We start from the raw sequence: 26339 nt of genomic DNA on the forward strand, positions 1-26339 counted from the left end.
GGGAGATGAAGAAGCTTACACAGGATAGAGTAGCATGGAGAGCTGCATCAAACCAGTCTCAGGACTGAAGACCACAACAACAACAACAAGCCATATACTATTTGACAATTATTTTGTTTTTACATCCGTGGCGAGTCGTCTTTTTTTATCCCAAACTAGGCGGCCTTGGAACACGGAAATAGTATGATGACAGGTTTCGGCGTCTTAGCAAGTCATCATCAGATGATTTACACACTAACTCGTCAAATTAACGTGCGAGGACAGATTAGAATAAAAGAATTCCCCCTTTAATATCGCTACAATCGACGTGTACCCTAAAAGAGAAAAACGTCTGTAATTTGTCTTTGGAATGAGGTCACTCAGTTCGGTATGCATTGATATTCCTGCTATTCTTTTTAGTGTCTGCAGGGCGCAGATGAAAAACAGGCCGGCATTTTCCTACAGCCGGCCGGAGTGGCCGAGCGGTTCTAGGCGCTACAGTCCGGAACCGCGTGACCGCTACGGTCGCAGGTTCGAATCCTACCTCGGGCATGGATGTGTGTGATGTCCTTAGGTTAGTTAGCTTTAAGTAGTTCTAAGCTCTAGGGGACTGATGACCTCAGATGTTAAGTCCCATAGTGCTTAGAGCCATTTGAACCATTTGAACCTTCGTGGAGAACCAGAGTTATATCCTGTAAGGCAACTGGCCTATAACACCAGAAATATGTTTTTCCGACGATGACATGTTACAGACAGATCAGACAAAAGAAAAACGGTGCCATGTGTCATGTCTACTTCACAGGAAAATACAGCAACAAAAGGCGGATGTAAGACGGACAAGAGAGCAACTAATCCGCTTCACTGCCTCTGGAAACGAGAAATAATGGAGGAATAAAGCCAGACTGTTTCTAGAAACCAACACCTCGGCTGTGACTAAGCCGCATCTCCGCAATATTCTTTGTTCCAGCAGTCCTTGTCCACTAAAGCAGACAACACAATTTCAGTGATGTGTCGAAGGGAAGAAAGAGGCAATAGCGCATGCCGAACTATAAAGGCGGCGGCTGCTGAGTCGTGCCTGTGTAGCTCAGTTGGTTATCACTATCCGCGAAAGTCAAGGTTCCAGGTTCTGTTCCCCATCTGGCCCGCTGTTTTTACCTGCCAGGAACTTTAAAAATAGAGCACACTCCATTGCAGACTGAACGGTTATTTCTGGATCTGATGTTCGTTTATCCGTCCTATGCAAGCCTAATTATGGAGAGATAGCTCGAAACGTACTGAATGTACTATAATTTAACTTTGTAAGTTCAAGTTTGATACAGATGTTCGCTTATATTATACACAAATTGTACGATAATGTTCTTGTCCAAATACTGCAGTTAAGAAATGAGCCAACAAAGCCACGTGCAAGTACGAGAACCCCGCTCTGGACATGTTATCTATATCTGCATTTATACTCCGCAAGCAAGCTGAGGTGTGCGGCGGAGGGTACTTGTTGTAAACCCTTCCCTCTTCCTCTTCCCTGTTCCGATCGAGAAAGGCCCGTGACTGTCGGTAAATCTCTGTATTAGCTGTGATTTCTCGAACTTACTCGTCGTGGTCATTTCACGTGACCTATGCAGAAGGCAGTAACATGTTGTTTGACTCTCTCCGGAACGCACGCCCTCGGAATTTCAATAGCAAACCTATCCGTGATGCATAAATCCTCTCTCCTAGTCTCTGCTAGCATGGTTTGTAGAGCATCTCCGTAAGGCCCCGCGCTCCGACTGAACGACCAATTGTCGGAACACATCAATCTTCGTTGGATGTCTATCTATTGTGTTAACTGAACCTTCTAAGGATCCAAAACTGACGAGCAATACTCAAGAATGGGTCGAACAAATGATCTGTAATCCATTCCTTTCGTGATTGAATTACATTTCCAACTATTTTTATGTAGTCCTAGATATGCTATCCTACTTATTGTTTCCAGCGATTTTCATTAATAGTGATACTGCACTGTAGTGAATTTCTTCTACTATACAGGGTGGTCCATTGATCGTGATCGGGCCAAATATCTCACGAAATAATCGTCAAACGAAAAAACTACAAAGAACGAAACTTGTCTAGCTTGAAGGGGGAAACCAGATGGCGCTATGTTTGGCCCGCTAGATGGCGTTGCCATAGGTCAAACGGATATCAACTGCGTTTTTTTAAATAGGAACCACCATTTTTATTACATATTCGTGTAGTACGTAAAGAAATACGAATGTTTTAGTTGGACCACTTTTTTCGCTTTGTGATAGATGGCGCTGTAATACTCACAAACATATGGCTCACAATTTTAGACGAACAGTTGGTAACAGGTAGGTTTTTTAAATTAAAATACAGAACGTAGGTACGTTTGAACATTTTATTTCGGTTGTTCCAATGTGATAGATGTACCTTTGTGAACTTATCATTTCTGATAACGCATGCTGTTACTGCGTGATTACCTGTAAATACCACATTAATACAATAAATGTTCAAAATGATGTCCGTCAACCTCAATGCATTTGGCAATACGTGTAACGACATTAATCTCAACAGCGAGTAGTTCGCCTTCCGTAATGTTCGCACATGCATTGACAATGCGCTGACGCATGTCGTCAGGTGTTGTCGGTGGAACACGATGGCAAATATCCTTTAACTTTCCCCACAGAAAAAAATCCGGGGACGTCAGATCCGGTGAACGTGCAGGCCATGGTGTGGTGCTTCGTCGACCAATCCACCTGTCATGAAATATGCTATTCAGTACCGCTTCAACCGCACGGGAGCTATGTGCCGGACATCCATCATGTTGGAAGTACATCGCCATTCTGTCATGCAGTGAAACATCTTGTAGTAACATCGGTAGAACATTATGTAGGAAATCAGCATACAGTGCACCTTTAGATTGCCATCGATAAAACGGGGGCAAATTATCCTTCCTCCCATAATGCCGCACCATACATTAACCCGCCAAGGTTGCTGATGTTCCACTTGTCGCAACCATCGTGGATTTTCCGTTGCCCAATAGTGCATATTATGCCGGTTAACGTTACCGCCGTTGGTGAATGACGCTTCGTCGCTAAATAGAACGCGTGCAAAAAATCTGTCATCGTTCCGTAATTTCTCTTGTTCCCAGTGGCAGAACTGTACACGACGTTCAAAGTCGTGGCCATGCAATTCCTGGTGCAATCGATGTTGATGTAGCATTCTCAGCACCGACGTTTTTGAGATTCCCGATTCTCGCGCAATTTGTCTGCTACTGATGTGCGGGTTAGCCGCGACAGCAGCTAAAACACCTACTTGGGCATCATCAGTTGCTGCAGGTCGTGGTTGACCTTTCACATGTGGCTGAACACTTCCTCTTTCCTTAAATAACGTAACTATCCGGCGAACGGTCCGGACACTTGGATGATGTCGTCCAGGATACCGAGCAGTATACATAGCACGCGTCTGTTGGGCATTTTGATCACAACAGCCATACATCAACACGATACCGATCTTTCCTGCAATTGGTAAACGGTCCATTTTAATTCGGGTAATGTATCACGAAGCAAATACCGTCCACACTGGCAGAATGTTACGTGAAACCACGTACTTATACGTTTGTGACTATTACAGCGCCATCTATCACAAAGCGAAAAAAGTGGTCCAAATAAAATATTCATATTTCTTTACGTACTACACGTAAATGTAATAAACACCGGGGGTTCCTATTTTTAAGAAAACGCAGTTGATATCCGTTTGACCTATGGCAGAGCCATCTAGCGGGCCAACAATAGCGCCATCTGGTTTCCCCCTTCAAGCTAGACGAGTTTCGTTCTTTGTAGTTTTTTCGTTTGACGCTTATTTCGTGAGATATCTGGCCCGGTCACTATCAATGGAAAACCCTGTATATGCGGAGTGTGGAACAGTTATTTACGTCCGGAATCACTTGCCAGGCACTAACCGCGTCATCTGCGAACAGCGTTAAGGACCATTCGACGTTATACTACTAGATTATTTACGAGTACTGTAGACAGCAATAGCCTTATCACACTTCCTTGGGGTGCTCCTGAAATTACCTCTACAACGGTCGAATACTGTACCGTTGAGAACGAAGTGTTGAGTTCTGTCTGTAATGACCTCTTGAATCCAGTCGTAAAATTTGTCCGATACTCGGTAAAGTCGTATTTCTTTGATTGAGCTTCAGTGGTACTCTGCGTCAAAAGCCTTGTTGAAGTACTGGAACACAGGGTCATCCGGAGCTCTGTAGATTTCATGGGAAGGCAGAGCGAGCTGAGTATCGTAAGACCTCAGCGGAACCCATGCTGATTTTTATAGGGGAGATTTTGGTTCTCCGAAAACATCATAAACATCGCCATAGAACAGGTTCCATAATTCTACAATAGACTGACGTCAGCGATAGAGGCCTATAACAGTGTACATTTGCTATACGACCCTCCTTGAAAACGGGAGTGTCTCTAGGAACCCCCTGTTGCTCCAGCGACCTACGATAAACTGCTATTAAAAGGGAAGTACGTTTTTCCCCAAAACTGCTTGTACCGGGTAGTTACAATTAAAGAGCAGCCACTTACAGTGGTCCAGTGTGAGCTTTAACTATAGTAAGGCAGCAAAACTTGAGACATATCCTAATGCGTTAATGAGGAACCGACAAAAGCTGGGGAAAAAAATAATTCAAATTTTTGTCATCAGGTTCAGATCTGGCGCTGTAAATGCAAGAAAGGCGTACGGAAAAGTTTCCAGGTGTAACGGACTAGGAAAGGGACGTGCACAGAAAAGGTAGAACAAAAAAAGGTCGGGAAAGGCATAATGTTGAAGTTATTGTTAACTGCTGCTTACACAATTTATTCAATATCAGCACTGGAGACTTTGACGAGAAACTGCATCCGTAAGACGACGTCGTCAACAGTTGGCCGTAGCATTTCCGGCGGAATCTGAGCAACACGTTGCTGTGTACTGACCTTCAGAGCAGGCAGAGGTCGAACGTGTCCCTGACAAACGTGTTTCTTGTGTATTTCCAGAGCCAAAAGTCACAGCGATTCAGAACAGATGATCTCAGAGGCCGCGCGTCTGAAAAACCTCTAACGGGGACACGTTCGTGGAAGGTTACGTGAAGGAGATCTTCCACTGTGAGAGCGACATGAGGCGCTGTCCCATCTTGCATGAAAGTAGGGGTTTTCACACAGTTGCGCTCTTCCAAAGCGGAAATCACTTGCTCTACAAGGAGGTCACGATAACGTACAGACCTCACGCTACACGTGACAGGTTTTCTGGGTGTAGTCTCTTTATAGGAAAACGGACTGAGAATAAAGGTACTTGTAAATCTACACCACACTGTCTCTTACGGCGAAAGCTCTTTGTGTACAACACACGGTTTGACAACACCCAAAAGTCGGGGGCTCTGTGTCTTCGCTGCACAGTGGACTGTAAAATGTGCCTCGCAAATGCATAGAATATTGACCGACCACATGGCAGCAACTCTAATCCGTGCCAGAACCCGAAGAGCAAATTCAGAATGTTTCTGCGAATCATTAGACTTCCTTTGTACGGGTACCAGTGTAAAATAGACCGAACAACTTTCCGCGCTGTTGACCATGGATTGAACAATTCTCGTGACATTACGCGAGCATTAGCACTGCCAGTGGCACGTGGTGCGAGATCACTTACAGCAACAGCAACCTCGTCAAAAACTTCTACATCTGCACCTACATCTACATCTACATTTATACTCCGCAAGCCACCCAACGGTGTGTGGCGGAGGGCACTTTACGTGCCACTGTCATTACCTCCCTTTCCCGTTCCAGTCGCGTATGGTTCGCGGGAAGAACGACTGCCGGAAAGCCTCCGTGCGCGCTCGAATCTCTGTGATTTTACATTGGTGATCTCCTCGGGAGGTACAAGTAGGTGGAAGCAATATATTCGATACCTCATCCAGAAACGCGCCCACTCGAAACCTGGCGAGCAAGCTACACCGCGATGCAGAGCGCCTCTCTTGCAGAGTCTGCCACTTGAGTTTGCTAAACATCTCCGTAAAGCTATCACGCTTACCAAATAACGGTGTGACGAAACGCGCCGCTCTTCTTTGGATCTTCTCTATCTCCTCTGTCAACCCGACCTGGTACGGATCCCACACTGATGAGCAACACTCAAGTATAGGTCGAACGAGTGTTTTGTAAGCCACCTCCTTTGTTGATGGACTACATTTTCTAAGGACTCTCCCAATGAATCTCAACCTGGTACCCGCCTTACCAACAATTAATTTTATATGATCATTCCATTTCAAATCGTTCCGTACGCATACTCCCAGATATTTTACAGAAGTAATTGCTACCAGTGTTTGTTCCGCTATCAAATAATCACACAATAAAGGATCCTTCTTTCTATGTATTCGCAATACATTACATTTGTCTATGTTAAGGGTCAGTTGCCACTTCTTGCACCAAGTGCCTATCCGCTGCAGATCTTCCTGCATTTCGCTACAATTTTCTAATGCTGCAACTTCTCTGTATACTACAGCATCATCCGCGAAAAGCCGCATGGAACTTCCGACACTATCTACTAGGTCATTTATATATATTGTGAAAAGCAATGGTTCCATAACACTTCCCTGTGGCACGCCAGAGGTTACTTTAACGTCTGTAGACGTCTCTCCATTGAGGACAACATGCTGTGTTCTGCTTGCTAAAACCTCTTCAATCCAGCCACACAGCTGGTCTGATATTCCGTAGGCTCTTACTTTGTTTATCAGGTGACTTCCACCGGGCTAGGACGCCTTCCTCTTCCAGGTGCCACACCAGGCTCACCCGTGTTTTCGAATTTCATTACCATCTTGTTTAAATAATTTAATGGAATCGGACCTCTCCTGAGACATTTCAGTCTGCGATACTCTCTCAATGCAGCACTGTAACTGCTGCCGTCCACACAAACCAATTTCGCTAACAGTGCGCCTTCTCTCTTCTCGATAGCCAATTGTTCACACACGTTTTGACCTGTCAAAAGACAGTGTGAATGTCGTGCTTCAAATGGTTCAGATGGCTCAAACCACTATGTGACTTACCATCAGAAGTCATCAGTCCCCTTCAGACGAACTAACAGTGTTCAGAAAGGATAGATTAAATACAGTTGGTGGTGGAGTATTTATTGCTGTCAGAGGTAGTTTGCCTTGTAGCGAAATTGAAGTAAATATTTCATGTGAAATAGTATCGGTAGAGGTTATAATAGCTGACAATCGGACTAAACTATTAATTGGATCGTTTTACCGACTCCCCGACTCAGAAGACATAGTTGATGAACAGTTCAAAGAAAACTTGAGTCTCATTTCAGATAAGTACACCGCTCATACAATTATAGTCGGTGGTGACTTCAATCTACCCTCGATAGGCTGGAAAAATTATACGTTTAAAGCCGGCGGCAGGCATAAAACATCATCCAAAATTGTACTGAATGCTTTCTCAGAAAATTATTTTGAACAATTAGTTCATGAGCCCAATCGAAGCGTAAATGGTTGCGAAAGCATACTTGACCTTTTAGCAACAAATAATCCTAGACAAATAACGAGTGTTGTGACGAATACAGGGAGTTGCTGCTAGGCAGAATACCGTAACACCTACAACCATCAAAAAGAAACGCAAAGTATATCTATTTTAAAAAAATCTGATAAAATGCTCTCAAGGCCTTTTTAAAAGACAATCCTCACTCCTTCAGATCTGATCATGTAAGTGTAGAAAAGTTGTAGAATGTTTTCAAAGAGATAGTATCAACAGCAGTTGAGAGATATATACCACATAAATTAATAAGTGATGGTACTGATCCCCCATGGTACACAAAACGGGTCAGAACGTTGTTGCAGAAGCAACGGAAAAAGCATTCCAAATTTAAAAGAACGCAAAATCCCCAAGATCGGCAAAGTTTTACAGAAGTTCGAAATATGCCGCGTACTTCAATGCGAGATGCTTTTAATAATTTCCACAACGAAATTCTGTCTCGAAATCTGGCAGAAAACCCAGAGAGATTCTGGTGATACATAAAGCACACCAGTGGCAAGACGCAATCAATACCTTCACTGCGTAATAACAACGGTGAAGTCACTGATGACAGTACCACTAAAGCAGTTATTAAACACGGTTTTCCGAAACTTCTTCACCAAAGAAGGCGACGTAAATATTCCTGAATTCCAATCAAGAACAACAGCCAAGATGAGAAACATAGAAGTAGATATCCTCGGTGTAGCAAAGCAGCTTAAATCACTTAATAAAGGCAATGCCTCCGGTCCAGATTGTATACCAGTCAGGTTCCTCTCAGAGTATGCTGATAAAATAGCAATTATATACAACCACTCGCTCACAGAAAGATACGTACCTAAAGACTGGAAAATTGCTACACCAATACCCAAAAAGGGAAGTAGGAGTAATCCGCTGAATTACTGGCCTATATCACTAACGTCGATTTGCAGTATGGTTTTAGAACGTATTCTGTATTCGAACACTATGAAGTACCTCGAAGAAAACGATTTATTGACATATAGTCAGCACGGATTCAGAAAATATCGTTCTATTGAAACACAACTAGCTCTTTATACTCATGAAGTAATAAGTGCTATCGACAGGGGATGTCAAATTGATTCCATATTTTTTGATTTCCAGAAGGCTTTCGACACCGTTCCTCACAAGCGTCTTCCAATCAAACTGCGTGTCTACGGAGTATCGCCTCAGTTGTGCGACTGGATTCGTAATTTCCTGTCAGAAAGATCACAGTTCGTAGTAATAGACGAAAAGTCATCGAGTAATACAGAATTAATATCCGGCGTTCCCCAAGGAAGTGATATAGGCCCTCTATTGTTCCTGATGTATATTAACGACATAGGAGACAATCTGAGTAGCCGTCTTAGATGGTTTGCAGATGATGCTGTCCTTTACCGTCTTGTAAGGTCATCAGATGATCAGAACGCCTTGCAAAATTATTTAGATAAGATATCTGTATGGTGCGAAAAGTGGCAATTGAACCTGAATAAAGAAAAGCGCGAAGTTATTCACATGAGTACTAAAAGAAATCAACTAAATTTCGATTACGCGATAAGTCACACAAATCTGAGGACTGTAAATTCAACTAAATACTTAGGGATTACAATTACAAATAACTTAAATAACCTAAATTGGAACGATCACATCGACAATATTGTGTGCAGAGCAAACCAAAGCCTGCGATTCATTGGCAGAACACTTAGAAGGTGCAACAGGTCTACCAAAGAGACTGCTTACATTACGCTTGTCCGCCCTATTCTGGAGTACTGCTGTGCGGTATGGGATCCGCATCAGGTGGGACTGACGGATGACATCGAAAAAGTACAAAGAGGGGCAGCTCGTTTTGTATTATCGCGAAATAGAGCAGACAGTGTCACAGACATGATATGTGAATTGGAGTGGCAATCATCAAAACAAAGGCGTTTTTCGTTGCGACGGGATCTTCTCATGAAATTTCAATCACCAGTTTTCTCCTCCGATTGCGAAAACATTCTATTGGCACCCACCTACATAGGGAGAAATGATGATCACGATAAAATAAGAAAAATCAGGGCTCGCACGGAAAAATTTAAGTGCTCGTTTTTCCCGCCTGCCGTTCGAGAGTGGAACGGTAGAGACACAGCATGAAGGTGGTTCATTAAACCCTCTGCCAGGCACTTAATTGTGAATAGTAGAGTAATCACGTAGATGTAGATATAGATGTAGACTTAGAACTACTTAAACCCAACTAACCTAAGGACATCACACACATCCATGCCCGAGGCGGAATTCGAACCAGCGACCGTAGCAGCATCGCGGTTCCGGAATGAATCACCTAGAATCGCTCAGTCACATCGGCCGGCTGAATGTCGTGCCGTCATACAAACAATGTACAACGCCAGGTTTGCATCATCGGACCACAGTTGGAACGAATTCTTTTTCCAGTGTAAACCGGTTCTGCATTAACGCATTGGCATATCTACAGCCCATATAGAACCTCCTCAAGTAGCAGCACTTTCAATGTAGCCAACCGGTAGAATCGTACAGGTATCTCATCTGATCCAGCTGCCTTTCCACCACTAAGCGACTGGAGCTGTTTTTCTGTTCTGCCATGATTTATCTCATAATTTGCGTTCGTACGTATGTGCTAGTCCAGACGAAACTGAGTTACCAAGGCGTGTTACGTGTAAGAGATACTGAACAGACCGCTGCAGGAGTTTCTAGCTCTGACAAGCACACACCAGCAGACCACACTCTGCTTGTGCGTAGACACCCTCGTGCCGCGGACTTCGGTGTTACGCCACGCGATGCCCTGCCTCTTAGCCCCCAGCGGGCTAACGTTATCTATCAGTGCGCAACAGACGGTACACGCGACTGGCTGAGTCGGTCGTTATAACGGCCGGTCGCGCCCTGCGTCGCCAGTATTTCAGGCAAAGTTCACCGGCTGGGGCAGCGAGCGGTTACGTCAAGTCGCCTCTGCCGACCTCGCCTCCGACCCCTGGCACGAAGATAAGCGCGGTCAGCACCAACGCTGTCGCCACCGCTACGCTCCACTCGCTCTGCGTCAAGCTGGGGAACAAAATTAGCTGTTCAGCTCCAGCTATTAAGAACACGATCCCTTCGATCCGCCAACTAGTGGGAAAGGGACTCTGAGCACTATGGGACGTAACATCTGTGGTCATCAGTCCCCTAGAACTTAGAACTACTTAAACCTAACTAACCTAAGGACATCACACACATCCATGCCCGAGGCAGGATTCGAACTTGCGACCGTAGCGGTCACGCGGTTCCAGACTGAAGCGCCTAGAACCGCACGGCCACACTGGCCGGCCAACTAGTGAGAGACCATATAATATCTCTTTGGCAACTATACGAGTAGATACAATTCGTGAAGAGCTCGCCATTCTGTAAAGTCATTCTTTCATTTTCTTACGCCGGCCGGTGTGGCCGTGCGGTTCTAGGCGCTTCAGTCAGGAACCGCGTGACCGCTACGGTCTTAGGTTCGAATCCTCCCTCGGGCATGAATGTGTGTGATGTCCTTAGATTAGTTAGGTTTACGTAGTTCTAAGTTCTAGGGGTCTGATGACCACACATGTTAAGTCCCATAGTGCTCAGAGCCATTTGAACCATTTTCTTACAATAGTCGCAAAATTCAATCACCGTTTGGACAACCAGTGGTCGTTATCAAATGTAAAAATGGGCACGCTAAAAGCAGTAGCGTAAAGCGGAACAGAGTGTTTCAGAAGTAATGGTCAATATTCAGGGATATGACAGTTTGGATTCCGTAGAAATGTTGGAAGATGTGAGGCAATACTGACCCTACGACTTATCTTAGAAAATAGATTAAGGAAAGGCAAACCTACGTTTCTAGCATTTTCAGACTTAGAGAAAGCTTTTGACAATGTTGATGCGAATACTCTTTCTCAAATTCTGAAGGTGGCAGGGGTAAAATACAGGGAGCGAAAGGCTATTAATAATTTGTGCAGAAGCCAGATGGCAGTTATAAGAGTCGAGGGGCATGAAAGGGAAGCAGTGGTTGGGAAGGGTGTGTGACAGGGTTGTAGCCTATCCCCGATGTTATTCAATCTGTGTCACGTGTCCGCTTTTCATTTCATTGACCCTTATAAGTCTGTATTGAAACAAAACTTCATCTCTGGGAATTCTGATGGCAGAATATGATGCTAGACAGTACGCCAATGTCATAGGTTAAATTACAGGTCTCTCTGCAGTGTCTCTTGGAGTGAAAACTTGTGACGCCGCTGATGGCATTCGGTCCGAGGAATTGGTAAACTCAGCAAGCCACATTGTTCTATTTAAGAGGTTATGTGTAAGAAACCAGATTGCAGTTCAGAAACAAATGGCAGTTATAAGAGTTGAGGGGTATGAAAGGGTAGCAGTGGTTGGGAAGGGAGTGACACAGGGTTGTAGCCTATCCCCCATGTTATTCAATCTGTATATTGAGCAAGCAGTAAAGGAAACAAAATAAAAATTTGGAGTAGGAATTAATATCCATGGAGAAGAAATAAAAACTTTGAAGTTCGCCGATGACATTGTAATTCTGTCAGAGACAGAAAAGGACCTGGAAGAGCAGCTGAACGGAATGGACAGTGTCTTGAAAGGAAGATGTAACATGAACATCAACAAAAGCAAAACGAGGATAATGGAATGCAGCCGAATTAAATCGGGTGGTGCTGCGGGAATTATGTTAGGAAATGAGACGCTTAAAGTAGTAAATGAGTTTTGCTATTTGGGGAGCAAAATAACTGATGATGGTCGAAGTAGAGAGGATATAAAATGTAGACTGGCAATGGCAAGGCTACCGTTTCCCAAGAAGAGAAATTTGTTAACATCGAGTATAGATTTATGAGTCAGGAAGTCGTTTCTGAATGTATTTGTATGGAGTGTAGCCATGTATGGAAGTGAAACGTGGCGATGAATAGTTTGGACAAGGAGAGAATTGAAGCTTTCGAAATGTGGTGCTACAGAAGAATGCTGAAGATTAGATGGGTAGATCACATAACTAATGAGGAGGAATTGAATAGAATTAGAGAGAAGAGAAATTTGTGGCACAACTTGACTAGAAGAAGGAATCGGTTGGTAGGGCATATTCTGAGGCATCGAGGGATTACCAATTTAGTACTGGTGGGCGGCGTGGAGGGTAAAAATCGTAGAGGGAGACCAAGAGATGAATACACTAAGCAGATTCAGAAGGATGTAGGTTGCAATAGGTACGGGGAGATGAAGAAGCTTGCACAGGACAGAGTAGCATGGAGAGCTGCATCAAACCAGTCTCAGGACTGAAGACCACAACAACAACATGACAGGAATGGTCATTCGAAACAAAAAAGTCAAGCAAACATGGGCTCTAAGACGCATACCTTAACAGCTATGAGCAGTTCTTGATCTTCGATACTGTGAAACTAATCTCTTCTACTGCAAGCTCTTTGCTTTCCATATTTTGAGAAGTGGTAGAATGGACCAGGGGCAAGAGAACAATTCCAGTAAACATGTGCTCTAAAATGCGTACCTTGAAAGTTATGAGCGCTTTTTCATTAGAAGAGTTGTGTTGCAAAGTAGCGAAGGTAAACAGGTGCTCATAGCTCTTTTAAGGTAAGTATTTTAGAGCACATGTTTACTGGACATTTTTTTCTTGTTTTGGTCCATACTGCCACTTCCCAAAATATGGAAAGCAAAGAGCTTGCAGTAGAAGAGATTTGTTTCACAATATCGAAGATCAAGAACTGCTCATGCGTTTTACAGCACATGTTTGCTTGACTTTTTTGTTTCGGTTCATTCCTGTCGTGTCTCTGAACACTGACCATCGCTTCTGAAACACAGTCTTAATACGAGTAGATACACTATCTCAAGCATGGGCAATATTTGGCGATCCCCGGACCTGGTTTATATATCTACTTAACTTACGGACTCCCTCGCCACGTTACGTGACAGCAGCACTTCTAGATCATAAAGTCAAAACTACACCGTCCGTGAAGTTAATGTACAGGGCGTAACGCACCGATATGAATCGTACCCGTTTTCCGACGCACCACGCCAACAGATCATGCCTCAACAAACACATTTTTGAGAATACATTCATGTTATGTTCACCCCATCCTCAGACGTCAACATTTACTCATGCGTCTTGCACATTGTTTCCTTACGTACAATGTTTTACAGTAGCTGTCTTAAAAATCTCTGTTGCAATATTCTTCAACGCCGTTAGTAAATAAACAATGTTCGCAACAAGTAAATAAATGTAAACATTTGAAGATGTGATGCCAGGTACCTTGAAATGTCACCATGGAAAAATAAACGGCTATAAAAGCAAGTAGTTTTTTGTTTTGCACGGACTTTTCAAACGCCCCTCGTAAATGGACTAGTAAACAAATAATAGGAGTCTCGTTTCCATAAACAATTTTACTTTCACGTTCTCAATAGTCCTCTATTCAAGTACGCGTCTCACAGTGCAGTGAAGAATCTTGTAGTTAATCCGTGATGACTGGGTGTTGTGTGATGTCCTTAGGTTAGTTAGGTTTAAGTAGTTCTAAGTTCTAGGGGACTGATGACCATAGATGTTAAGTCCGATAGTGCTCAGAGCTATTTGAACCATTTTTTGAGTTAATCCGTAGCTTCCTGCTGATACAGTTAACAATAAAAAATACACTGTTTAGCCCTTACAAAAGTTCTCAAAATATGAAATACGACAATCCACTTCGAGTCCTCGTTAGTTCTAAAACTATTGGTTCTTGTATCTTTTTTTAAAAAAAAGGTGACTGAACTTCTAATCCTGCCTTTGTGACTCCAAATCGCCATTGGTACCTATTAAACCCTACGAAGAACCTTACAGGTTGATCTATAACTTCCTTGATATACAGTATATTGCTGACACAGTTTAATAACAATAGAAAATACTGTTTAGTCCTCAAAAGTGCGAAAATCATTTCTCACCATTTTTAATGTGACATATTGCCATTTATTTCGGATTATCATCATGTTTATTTTGTCGTTCTTACATGACAACAATGAATTTCATCCAACCCATGTAAACCGCAGAACGCTGATAGAGAATCAGTTTCCACCCATCTGCTAGTGCAAGATACATCTTCAGTTAGCGAGGTTAGGCGGTATTTAGACACAATGAGAGGAAGTGAAGCCGGTTCGAAAGAACTTTGCGGAAAATCTCTTCCGCTACTACCGAACAACCTCACCTCAAGGTTGTGCGGCTGCAACATTGACTTGCTACATTGCGGGACCTCGCAATCTGTGAAGGAGAACTTGGGACCTGAACCGTTTAGTTCAGTTTTCGAGCCAATTCCGCTCTGCTGCCTGTTATTTAGAGCTGCGCCCACCGGCACGAGTATTTTTATTCCGATAATAAACTGGAATTGAATTCGCAGCGACGTCTGTTGCTGTCTGCATCAGGTATCTGCAGCGTCAGGGGCCGAATTAGACCTATGATAAAATGGCATCTATTGACTGGTCTTAAATATCGCTCCATGACTGAACGGGAGTAGAGTCAACGTGCTGTCATTTCATCACGGGTGTACTCGCTACAAAGTGTGATAGAGGCCTGAAGAATTCTCCCTCCTCGATAAGAACGAAATTATCAAATTTCTTGTCTCGTAAGTGTTATTACTACATACCGAGAAAGGTGGTGCAATGGTTGACACAGTCGACTCGTTTCGAGAGGAATCGGGTTCCAGTCCCCATCAGGTCATTCTTACTTAGATGGTTTCAGTGCCATGACTACATCTCACCTTATCTTTCTCCAGTTAAGCTCTTGCTACGTTTCTAATGGCATCGATGCCAACAAGAAAAAGGAATCATGACTTCAACAATGAAAAATTCAGGATGGAATGTACAACATTAAGAAAAGGATAGTTGCTACTCCCCATGTGGCGGAGATGCTGAGTCGCAGATAGGCACAACAAAAAGACTGTCAGAAAATGAGCTTTCGGCCAACAATGCCTTCATAGGAGATAGAACATGCACATAAAAAAAAATGGTTCAAATGGCTCTGAGCACTATGGGACTTAACATCTATGGTCATCAGTCCCCTAGAACTACTTAAACCTAACTAACCTAAGGACATCACACAACACCCAGCCATCACGAGGCAGAAAAAATCCCTGACCCCGCCGGGAATCGAACCTGGGAACCCGGGCGTGGGAAGCGAGAACGCTACCGCACGACCACGAGATGCGGGCAACATGCACATACACAATCACGCAAACGCAACTCACACACCTTTAAACGTATTATTCTTCCTACGTCACTCTCGCGTATTTTTCGTGTGTTATTTCCTCTACTTTCCTGTGCCACACGAACTTGTGTGTCATCCTACCAAACTTTCCCCATCCCCACCCCCTCCTTTTCCACTCTATAAATAAAGTGAGGCTTCAACAGCCAGATACTGCCGTCAAGTGTGTGTGAGTTGCGTTTGGGTGTGTGTGTGTGTGTGTGTGTGTGTGTGTGTGTGTGTGTGTGTGTATGTGTGAAAGAGAGAGAGTATGCGTGTGTGTATGTTCTATCTCCGACGAAGGCCATGATGGGCGAAAGTTCATTTTCTGACAGTCTTTCGTTGTGCCTATCTGCGACTCAGTATCTCCGCTATATGGTGAGCCGAACCATAACGTTCCTTCTTTGATATTATCATACGAACAAGGCCCGGAGTGTGATCATATTGAAGTTTGTTTTATGTTTGGTTCTGCCAATTTTTTTTTTCACCGACAGAACCTAGTTTGCAAAAAAAAATAAGGCTCAGAACTTCAAGTAATACTCATGTGCCGACGTTCAAAAAATCCTCCAAACTTACTTGTTCTCGTTCGACATAATGGGTGTAAAAGCCAGCTGGAAGTAATCGAGTCCTGCCATCCGGATGCAATTTTACAAAGTAAACTAAAAAAAAATGGCTCTGAGCACTATGGGACTTAACTTCTGAGGTCATCAGTCCCCTATAACTTAGAACTACTTAAACCTAACTAACCTAAAGACATCACACACACCCATGCCCGAGGCAAGATTCGAACCTGCGACCGTAGCGGTCGCGCGGCTCCAGACTGTAGCGCCTAGAACCGCTCGGACACTCCGGCCGGCAAAGTAAACTCACTGACATTTCTTTCGTAATTATTAATTCGATTTTGATATCATTAACTGAATTCTCCTTCGCTTCTCGGTAATTTGCTATAATAAGAAGAAACGAAACACTTCCTTGATGTTCTGTAACAATTTTTACCCATTCATTTAACGGTTTTCGTCGTCATAAGTCAGACTATCACAACCACAGGTAAAGGAACACGGGACAGAATAGAAAGTTAGTGATACATATGTTACTGCATTTATAATTCTGACAATGATACCAAAAGATTTTAAACATAAGGTTTTCATTTTACAATCTGCGACACTCTCGCGGTTCCTAGACAAACGTGTAGCAAATCGCGCTGCTCCTCTTTGAATATTTTCTGTCTAATCCAATAACCTGACTTCGTAAGGACCACAAATCGACGAACAACATTCAATAAATAGTATACCGGGCGTTTTGTGAGCGATATCTTTCGTGTGCGAATTTTACTTTCTTAGGCTTCTTCCAACACACCTGTGTCCCAGAGTCTTCCCCAGGGCTAGGTTTGTGTGAACTTAAAAAAAAAAAAAAATGTTCAAATGTGTGTGAAATCTTATGGCACTTAACTGCTAAGGTCATCAGTCCCTAAGCTTAAGCACTACTTAACCTAAATTATCCTAAGAACAAACACACACACACAAGCCCGAGGGAGGACTCGAACCTCCGCCGGGACTAGACGCACAGTCCATGGCTGCAGCGCCTTAGACCGCTCGGCTAATCACGCGCGGTGTGTGATCTTCCCATCATAAATCATTTCAGGCAGAAACTCCTGGATACCTGATTGCTATAGCTGATTACAGTGACTCATAGCTGATCGCATAAGCAAACGATACAGAAACTTGTCGTGCTCTTATGTTGCGTACATTTGTACACTACTGGCCATTAAAATTGCTACACCACGACGATGACGTGCTACAGACGCGAAATTTAACCGACAGGAAGAAGATGCTGTGATACGCAAATGATTAGCTTTTCAGAGCATTCACACAAGGTTGGCGACGATGGCTACACCTACAACGTGCTGACATGGGGAAAGTTTCCAATCGATTTCTCATACACAAACAGCAGTTGACCGGCGTTGCCTGGTGAAACGTTCTTGTGATGCCTCGTGTAAGGAGGACAAATGCGTACCATCACGTTTCCGACTTTGATAATGGTCGGATTGTAGCCCATCGCGATTGCGGTTTATCGTATCGCGACATTGCTGCTCGCGTTGGTCGAGATCGAATGACTGTTAGCAGAATATGGAATCGGTGGGTTCAGGAGGGTAACACGGAACGCCGTGCTGGATCCCAACGGCTTCGCATCACTAGCAGTCGAGATGACAGGCATCTTACCCGCATGGCTGTAACGGATCGTGCAGCCACGTCTCGATCCCTGAGTCAACAGATGGGGACGTTTACAAAACAACAACCATTTGCCCGAACAGTTTGACGACGTTTGCAGCAGCATGGACTGTCAGCTCGCAGATCATGGCTGCGGTTATCCTTGACGCTGCATCACAGACAGGAGCGCCTGCGATGGTGTACTCAACGACGAACCTGGGTGCACGAACGGCAAAACGTCATTTTTTCGGATGAATCCAGGTTCTGTTTACACCATCATGATGGTCGCATCCGTGTTTGGCGACATCGCGGTGAACGCAATTTGGAAGCGTGTATTCGTCTTCGCCATACTGGTGTATCACCCGGCGTGATGGTATGGGGTGCCATTGGTTACACGTCTCGGTCACTTCTTGTTCGCATTGACGGCACTTTGAACAGTGGACGTTACATTTCAGATGTGTTACGACCCGTGGCTCTACCCCTCATTCGATCCCTGCGAAACCCTACATTTCAGAAGGATAATGCACGACCGCATGTTGCAGGTGCTGTACGGGCCTTTCTGGATACAGAAAATGTTCGACTGCTGCCCTTGCCAGCACATTCTCCAGATCTCTCACCAATTGAAAATGTCTGGTCAATGGTGGCCGAGCAACTGGTTCGTCACAATACGCCAGTCACTACTCTTGATGAACAATTGTATCGTGTTGAAGCTGCCCTTCAGACATTCATACATGTGTGATGGATATTGTAATGTGAGGACGCCGCTGTAGAAACACAGACAATGTAATCATCCGTAATGCATTGGAAATAATTTTGTTCGCAGACCATTACCCAAGAGATTATGACAGGAAATAATCCTGTTCGTAAGCGATGTAATTGTGCACAGAGAGGTGGCATAGTTAAAAATTTGTTGCGAATTCCAGTGGGACTTCCAGATGAAGTGGAAAGATTGGAATCTGATACGCCTCATAAAGTGCGGTTTTATCTGCCATGTCCTTACCATGGAAATGGAAATGCCGTATGGCTGGGCCTTCCGTCGGGTAGACCGTTCGCCTGGTGCAAGTCTTTCGAGTTGACGCCACTTCGGCGACTTGCGTGTCGATGGGGATGAAACGATGATGAGAAGGACAACACAACACCCAATCCCTAAACGGAGAAAATCTCCGACTCGTCCGGGAATCGAACCCGGCCGTTAGTTGTGAGATTCCGTCGCGCTGACCACTCAGCTACCAGGTGCAGACATCCTTAGCATACATACATGAGACAAAACATTTTAACCATATGTCAGCGTGAAATACAAACACTAAAAAAAGTTTTGCATCACCCCGGTTCCCAGAATTCCTGAAGATAGACGTTGACTGTTGATGTTGTATCACAGACACAGTCACAAACCTCGCCCAGAATGTATCAACCATGCATGAGCAGCGCCTACCAGACGGAGGGGGTCCGACAGCCGATCATTTCCAATCATTCCACCAGGAAGGAGGTACATGGCTCGTGTTGTCTGTAGTTCAACTATGCCTAACGGTCAATACCGCTGTTCGATCGCGTCCGCATTGTTACTTTGTGCCAGGAAAAGCTCTCAACAAGGGAAGTGTCCAGGCGTCTTGGAGTGAACCAAAGCGATGTTGTACTTCGGACATGGAGGAGATACTGAGAGTCAGGAACTGTCGATGACATGCCTCGCCGAGGCCGCCCAAGGGCTACTACTGCAGTGGATGACCGCTACCTACGGATTATGACTCGGAGGAGCCCTGACAGCGACGACAACATGTTGAATAATGCTTTTCGTGCAACCACAGGACGTCGTGTTACGACTCAGACTGTGCGCTGTATGACGCGCAACTTCACTACGACGTCCATTGTGAGGTCCATCTTTGCAATCACGATCCTACGCAGCGCGGTACAGACGGGCCCAACAATATGCCGAATGGACCGCTCAGGATTGACATCACGGTCTCTTCACCGATGAGTGTCGCATATGCCTTTAACCATACAATCGTCGGAGACGTGTTTGGAGGCAACCCGGTCAGGCTGAACGCCTGGAAAGTGGAGGTTCCCTGCCGTTTTGGGGTGGCATTATGTGTGGCCAACGTACGCCGCTGGTGGTCATGGAAGGTGCGGTAACGGCTGTACGATACATGAATAGCATCCTCCGACCGATAGTGCAACTATATCGGCAGCATATTTGCGAGGGATTCGTCTTCATGGACGAAAATTCGTGCCCCCATCGTGCACATTTTGTGAATGACTTCCTTCACGATAACGACATCGCTCGACTAAAGTGGCCAGCATGTTCACCTGACATGAAGCCGGTCGAAATGCCTGGGATAGATTGACAAGAGCTGTTCATGACCGACGTGACCCAGCAACCACTTTGAGGTATCTACGCCGAATCGCCGTTGAGGAATGTGACAAGCTAGACTGACAGTGCTTTGATGAACTTGTGGATAGTATGCCAGGACAAATTCAGGCACGCATCAGTGCAAGAGGACGTGCTGCTGGGTATTAGAAGTACCGGTGTGTACAGCAATTTGGACCACCACCGCTGTATGGTGGTACAACATGCAGTGTGTGGTTTTCGTGAGCAATAAGGTGGTCCCACAGATTCTCGATTGAGTTTAAATCCGGGGAGCTTGCAGGTGAAGAGTGTGAGGTAAACTCACCCTGGTGCTCTTCAAACGATGCATGTATACTGTGAATTGTCTGACACGTCGCATCGTCCTGCTGGTTGATGTCATCGTGCCGAGAAAAAACCAAATGGGTGTAGGGGGGGGGGGGGGGGGGACACGGTCACGAAGGATAGATGCCTACTTGTGTTGATCTATTTTGCCTTCCAGAATGACGAGATCGCCCGGGGAATGCCAAGAAAATATTCCCAAGACTATAATGCTCCCTCGTCCAGCCTGGAACCTTCCAACGCTTGATGCGGGGTGTTTGAGTTCTGTCCAGTAGAGCATGAAACGCGACTGGCGTGCAGATTCCAGCACTTGTCGCCGATGAATAGTAGTCAGCATGGGTGCACGGACCAGGCGCCTGCTGTGGAGGTCCATACTCAACAACGTTGCCTGAAGGGTCATTGAGGAGACACTGTTCGTAGCCCCTTGGTTCTCCTGGGCTGTCAGTTGCTCAACAGTTGCACGCCTATTCGCCCGAACACATATCCGCACCCTTCATCCGTGGCCCGTGATGCCCCACAGTAGCATAGGCACAAATTTTATATAATGCCATTTTGCTGTGCGCAATATACTTTTACCATTAAGGCACGCGAGCAGTTTACAAACATAGCCGTTTCGGAAACTCTTACACCCTTTACCCGAAAGCCAGTGATCGTACCCTTTTGGACGTCAGATAAAACGCTCCGTGTCAGCATTACGACAACGGCTGCACTGTTTTCCGCGTTCCCCCGACACTCTTTATATACACTCCTGGAAATTGAAATAAGAACACCGTGAATTCATTGTCCCAGGAAGGGGAAACTTTATTGACACATTCCTGGGGTCAGATACATCACATGATCACACTGACAGAACCACAGGCACATAGACACAGGCAACAGAGCATGCACAATGTCGGCACTAGTACAGTGTATATCCACCTTTCGCAGCAATGCAGGCTGCTATTCTCCCATGGAGACGATCGTAGAGATGCTGGATGTAGTCCTGTGGAACGGCTTGCCATGCCATTTCCACCTGGCGCCTCAGTTGGACCAGCGTTCGTGCTGGACGTGCAGACCGCGTGAGACGACGCTTCATCCAGTCCCAAACATGCTCAATGGGGGACAGATCCGGAGATCTTGCTGGCCAGGGTAGTTGACTTACACCTTCTAGAGCACGTTGGGTGGCACGGGATACATGCGGACGTGCATTGTCCTGTTGGAACAGCAAGTTCCCTTGCCGGTCTAGGAATGGTAGAACGATGGGTTCGATGACGGTTTGGATGTACCGTGCACTATTCAGTGTCCCCTCGACGATCACCAGTGGTGTACGGCCAGTGTAGGAGATCGCTCCCCACACCATGATGCCGGGTGTTGGCCCTGTGTGCCTCGGTCGTATGGAGTCCTGATTGTGGCGCTCACCTGCACGGCGCCAAACACGCATACGACCATCATTGGCACCAAGGCAGAAGCGACTCTCATCGCTGAAGACGACACGTCTCCATTCGTCCCTCCATTCACGCCTGTCGCGACACCACTGGAGGCGGGCTGCACGATGTTGGGGCGTGAGCGGAAGACGGCCTAACGGTGTGCGGGACCGTAGCCCAGCTTCATGGAGACGGTTGCGAATGGTCCTCGCCGATGCCCCAGGAGCAACAGTGTCCCTAATTTGCTGGGAAGTGGCGGTGCGGTCCCCTACGGCACTGCGTAGGATCCTACGGTCTTGGCGTGCATCCGTGCGTCGCTGCGGTCCGGTCCCAGGTCGACGGGCACGTGCACCTTCCGCCGACCACTGGCGACAACATCGATGTACTGTGGAGACCTCACGCCCCACGTGTTGAGCAATTCGGCGGTACGTCCACCCGGCCTCCCGCATGCCCACTATACGCCCTCGCTCAAAGTCCGTCAACTGCACATACGGTTCACGTCCACGCTATCGCGGCATGCTACCAGTGTTAAAGACTGCGATGGAGCTCCGTATGCCACGGCAAACTGGCTGACACTGACGGCGGCGGTGCACAAATGCTGCGCAGCTAGCGCCATTCGACGGCCAACACCGCGGTTCCTGGTGTGTCCGCTGTGCCGTGCGTGTGATCATTGCTTGTACAGCCCTCTCGCAGTGTCCGGAGCAAGTATGGTGGGTCTGACACACCGGTGTCAATGTGTTCTTTTTTCCATTTCCAGGAGTGTATATCCTCCACTGTTAATGCTGCCACCTGCTGTTTGTCAGTGCTTATTACACCTTCACGTCCAACAAAGGCAATAGTCACATTAACGTGATTGTACCGTGTATTTTATTTACTACGTCATGGTAGGTAATTGTACCGATGACTACATCCGTTAGGAAGGAAACTGAGCCATGCATGTGCTGACTTACCTGTATAAACGAGAGCAGGAGCATGGAGAAGGACGGCGAAAGACCGCGGACCTGTTTGAGTGACATGTTCTTGAAGTCCATTATCACGACGACGCCGGCCACTTGCGTCTGCGGCTCCAGCATGGCGCCCTCGTGGATGAGGTAGAACAGTTTGAACATCTGGTTCGCCGTCACTTTACTCGGGTCCCACGAACCTGTAAGAGGCAGTCGCTCAGAAACAGAAACTTCAAGCTCGCGCTCACATGCACGGTTCAAACAATACGATGGTGTAAGCAAATGAAAGAAAAAGAGAATCGTGCAGATTCTGGGTGGGAGACCCACAAGGGCTTTTCAGTCGTGTTCGTTGGTGTCTCCCTTCTTGATGTATGAATCTTGTGTCTTACGTCTATTATGTTGGTGTAGATGGCTGTGATGAGTGGGTGTAGAGCGTAATGCGTCTTTTATATGAGAGTTGTTGAGTAATGACTGGCACTACCTGAATCGCATGCAGTGAGTAGGGGAGCCCTCTCTCACCGTCTGAGAAAAATACATGCTAGACACCGTATAGCCGCACTCTCGTTCTTCCAACGGTCTCGGTAGTCTCAGCTGAGAAACAGTAGTTAATGGTACGGGATGTGCATCGTTGGCGCCTCTAAAACTTCAACATGTCGGAGTTTCGTGATCGTCTGAACAAAAATGATGCTGTGACCCATGAGAAACTGAGGTCAGCATTTAGTGAGGCTGCTATTTGCCCTCGAGTTTGTTTTCGGTGGCACGAGGTGTAGTGTCGGGCGAGAAGACACTAGAGACATTTGCGTCGGCACTGTAGTTGGTCCTAGCAAGTCTAGATTTACTTATGGAGGAAGTCGAGCATATACTACACACAAACACAAAATACACTGCCGGAAAGAAACATTAGTACACCTTGAAAGACGATGTCCATTTTGATCCGATGACGGTATATGCCACGTGACGGTTTCACCATCGTCCGGCAACAGATGGCGTAGCTACCAGAGCCCCATCTTTGTCAACAGGGAATGCTCACAACCAGAAATCTCAGTGTGGTGCAAACGTGTGAAGCAAGGAAACAACCACGCCACGGAGACGCACTAATACTTACTGCAGCCAACTGAATGATTCTGAGAGTGGTCAGACTGTGGTCTTCCTTTCTGGGAACTGCCACACGAGTTGGACGAGCTGCTTCAGTTGCGTAACGATGCTGGTATCAGTGGTCACGAGAACATTCTCGCACTCGTAGATGAGGACGGAAAGGGGTGGCGCAGTGATTACCACACTGGACTCACATTCGAGACGACGACGGTTCAAACCCACATCCAGCCATACAGATTTAGGTTTACCGAGATTCCCCTAAATCGCTCCAGACAAATGCCAGAATGGTTCCTTTAAAAGGGCACGGCCAATTTCTCTCCCCATACTTGACACAATTCAAGCTTGTGTTCCGTCTCTAATGACCTCAATGCCAACGGGATGTTAAACCCAGTGTGCGATTTGTGCTTTTACCAGTGGGGGGAGGATGTCTTAGGGGGCTAGTATAATTATACGAGGTGCATTCAAGTTCTAAGGCATCCGATTTTTTTTTCTCCGGACTGGAAAGAGATAGAAACATGCGCATTGTTTTAAAATGAGGCCGCGTTCATTGTCAATACGTCCCAGAGATGGCAGCACCGTACGGCAGATGGAATTTTACCGCCAGCGGCGAGAATGAGAACTATTTTAAGTACTTAAAATGGCGACGTTTTCCTTACTTGAACAGCGTGCAATCATTCGTTTTCTGAATTTGCGTGGTGTGAAACCAATTGAAATTCATCGGCAGTTGAAGGAGACATGTGGTGATGGAGTTATGGATGTGTCGAAAGTGCGTTCGTGGGTGCAACAGTTTAATGGAGGCAGAACTTCGTGTGACAACAAACCGAAACAACCTCGGGCTCGCACAAGCCGGTCTGACGACATGATCGAGAAAGTGGAGAGAATTGTTTTGGGGGATCGCCGAATGACTGTTGAACAGATCGCCTCCAGAATTGGCATTTCTGTGGGTTCTGTGCACACAATCCTGCATGACGACCTGAAAATGCGAAAAGTGTCATCCAGGTGGGTGCCACGAATGCTGACGGACGACTACATGGCTGCCCGTGTGGCATGTTGCCAAGCAATGTTGACGCGCAACGACAGCACGAATGGGACTTTCTTTTCGTCGGTTGTGACAATGGATGAGACGTGGATGCCATTTTTCAATCCAGAAACAAAGCGCCAGTCAGCTCAATGGAAGCACACAGATTCACCGCCACCAAAAAAATTTCGGGTAACCGCCAGTGCTGAAAGAATGATGGTGTCCATGTTCTGGGACAGCGAGGGCGTAATCCTTACCCATTGCGATCCAAAGGGCACTACGGTAACAGGTGCATCCTACGAAAATGTTTTGAAGAACAAATTCCTTCCTGCACTGCAACAAAAACGTCCGGGAAGGGCTGCGCGTGTGCTGTTTCACCAAGACAACGCACCCGCACATCGAGCTAACGTTACGCAACAGTTTCTTCGTGATAACAACTCTGAAGTGATTCCTCATGCTCCCTACTCACCTGACCTGGCTCCTAGTGACTTTTGGCTTTTTCCAACAATGAAAGACACTCTCTGTGGCCGCACATTCACCAGCCGTGCTGCTATTGCCTCAGCGATTTTCCAGTGGTCAAAACAGACTCCTAAAGAAGCCTTCGCCGCTGCCATGTAATCATGGCGTCAGCGTTGTGAAAAATGTGTACGTCTGCAGGGCGATTACGTCTAGAAGTAACGCCAGTTTCATCGATTTTGGGTGAGTAGTTAATTAGAAAAAAAATCGGAGGCCTTAGAACTTGAATGCACCTCGTATATGTTACTAGCTTGGACCGTGGCGTTGCCCATGGTTAAACAGTTATGTATAAATAGATGTTAATGCCGAAACTCGCTATTCACGCGTATGCACTATCAGAAAAGCCATCCCTTGTTATATCTTTAAAAGTACATTATAGGTAAAGCTTATTTACAAAATCATGTACATACAGGTATACGAGGAGAATTCAAAAAGTAAAGGCACATTTGTGAAAAGCTGTACTTATTCTGATGATAGAAAACTGAAACATGCGTTATTTTTCTACGTAACCTCCCTGGACTTCAATTAAGTTTTCCCGACGTTTTACGAGTTTTTTTATTTCGTCAGAAAATACGTTTTTAGGTTGCATCTGTAACCAATTTTGCACCGCAGCAATGACGTCTTCATCACCTTCAAATCTTCTTCCCTGTAGTGCTTCCGTTAAGAGTCCAAACATGTGAAAATCGTTTGAGGCGAGGTCTGGACTGTATGGTGGATGTTCCAGCATCTCGAATCTGCTCTTAAGGAAATCAG

General features: G+C 45.6%; 1 protein-coding gene across 1 annotated transcript in view; it reads right to left on the reverse strand.

The window, feature by feature from the left end:
• Positions 1–26339, reverse strand: part of LOC126234289 (retinaldehyde-binding protein 1) — a 143658-nt gene that overhangs the window by 23235 nt on the left and 94084 nt on the right. Inside the window, exon 5 of the mRNA XM_049942976.1 lies at positions 22964–23157. Coding sequence (XP_049798933.1) covers positions 22964–23157 — 194 coding nt within the window. The remainder of the gene's footprint in view (positions 1–22963; positions 23158–26339) is intronic.

The sequence above is a fragment of the Schistocerca nitens genome, chromosome 2 (assembly GCF_023898315.1).
Source record: "Schistocerca nitens isolate TAMUIC-IGC-003100 chromosome 2, iqSchNite1.1, whole genome shotgun sequence".
NCBI classification, from domain to species: Eukaryota; Metazoa; Arthropoda; class Insecta; order Orthoptera; family Acrididae; genus Schistocerca; species Schistocerca nitens.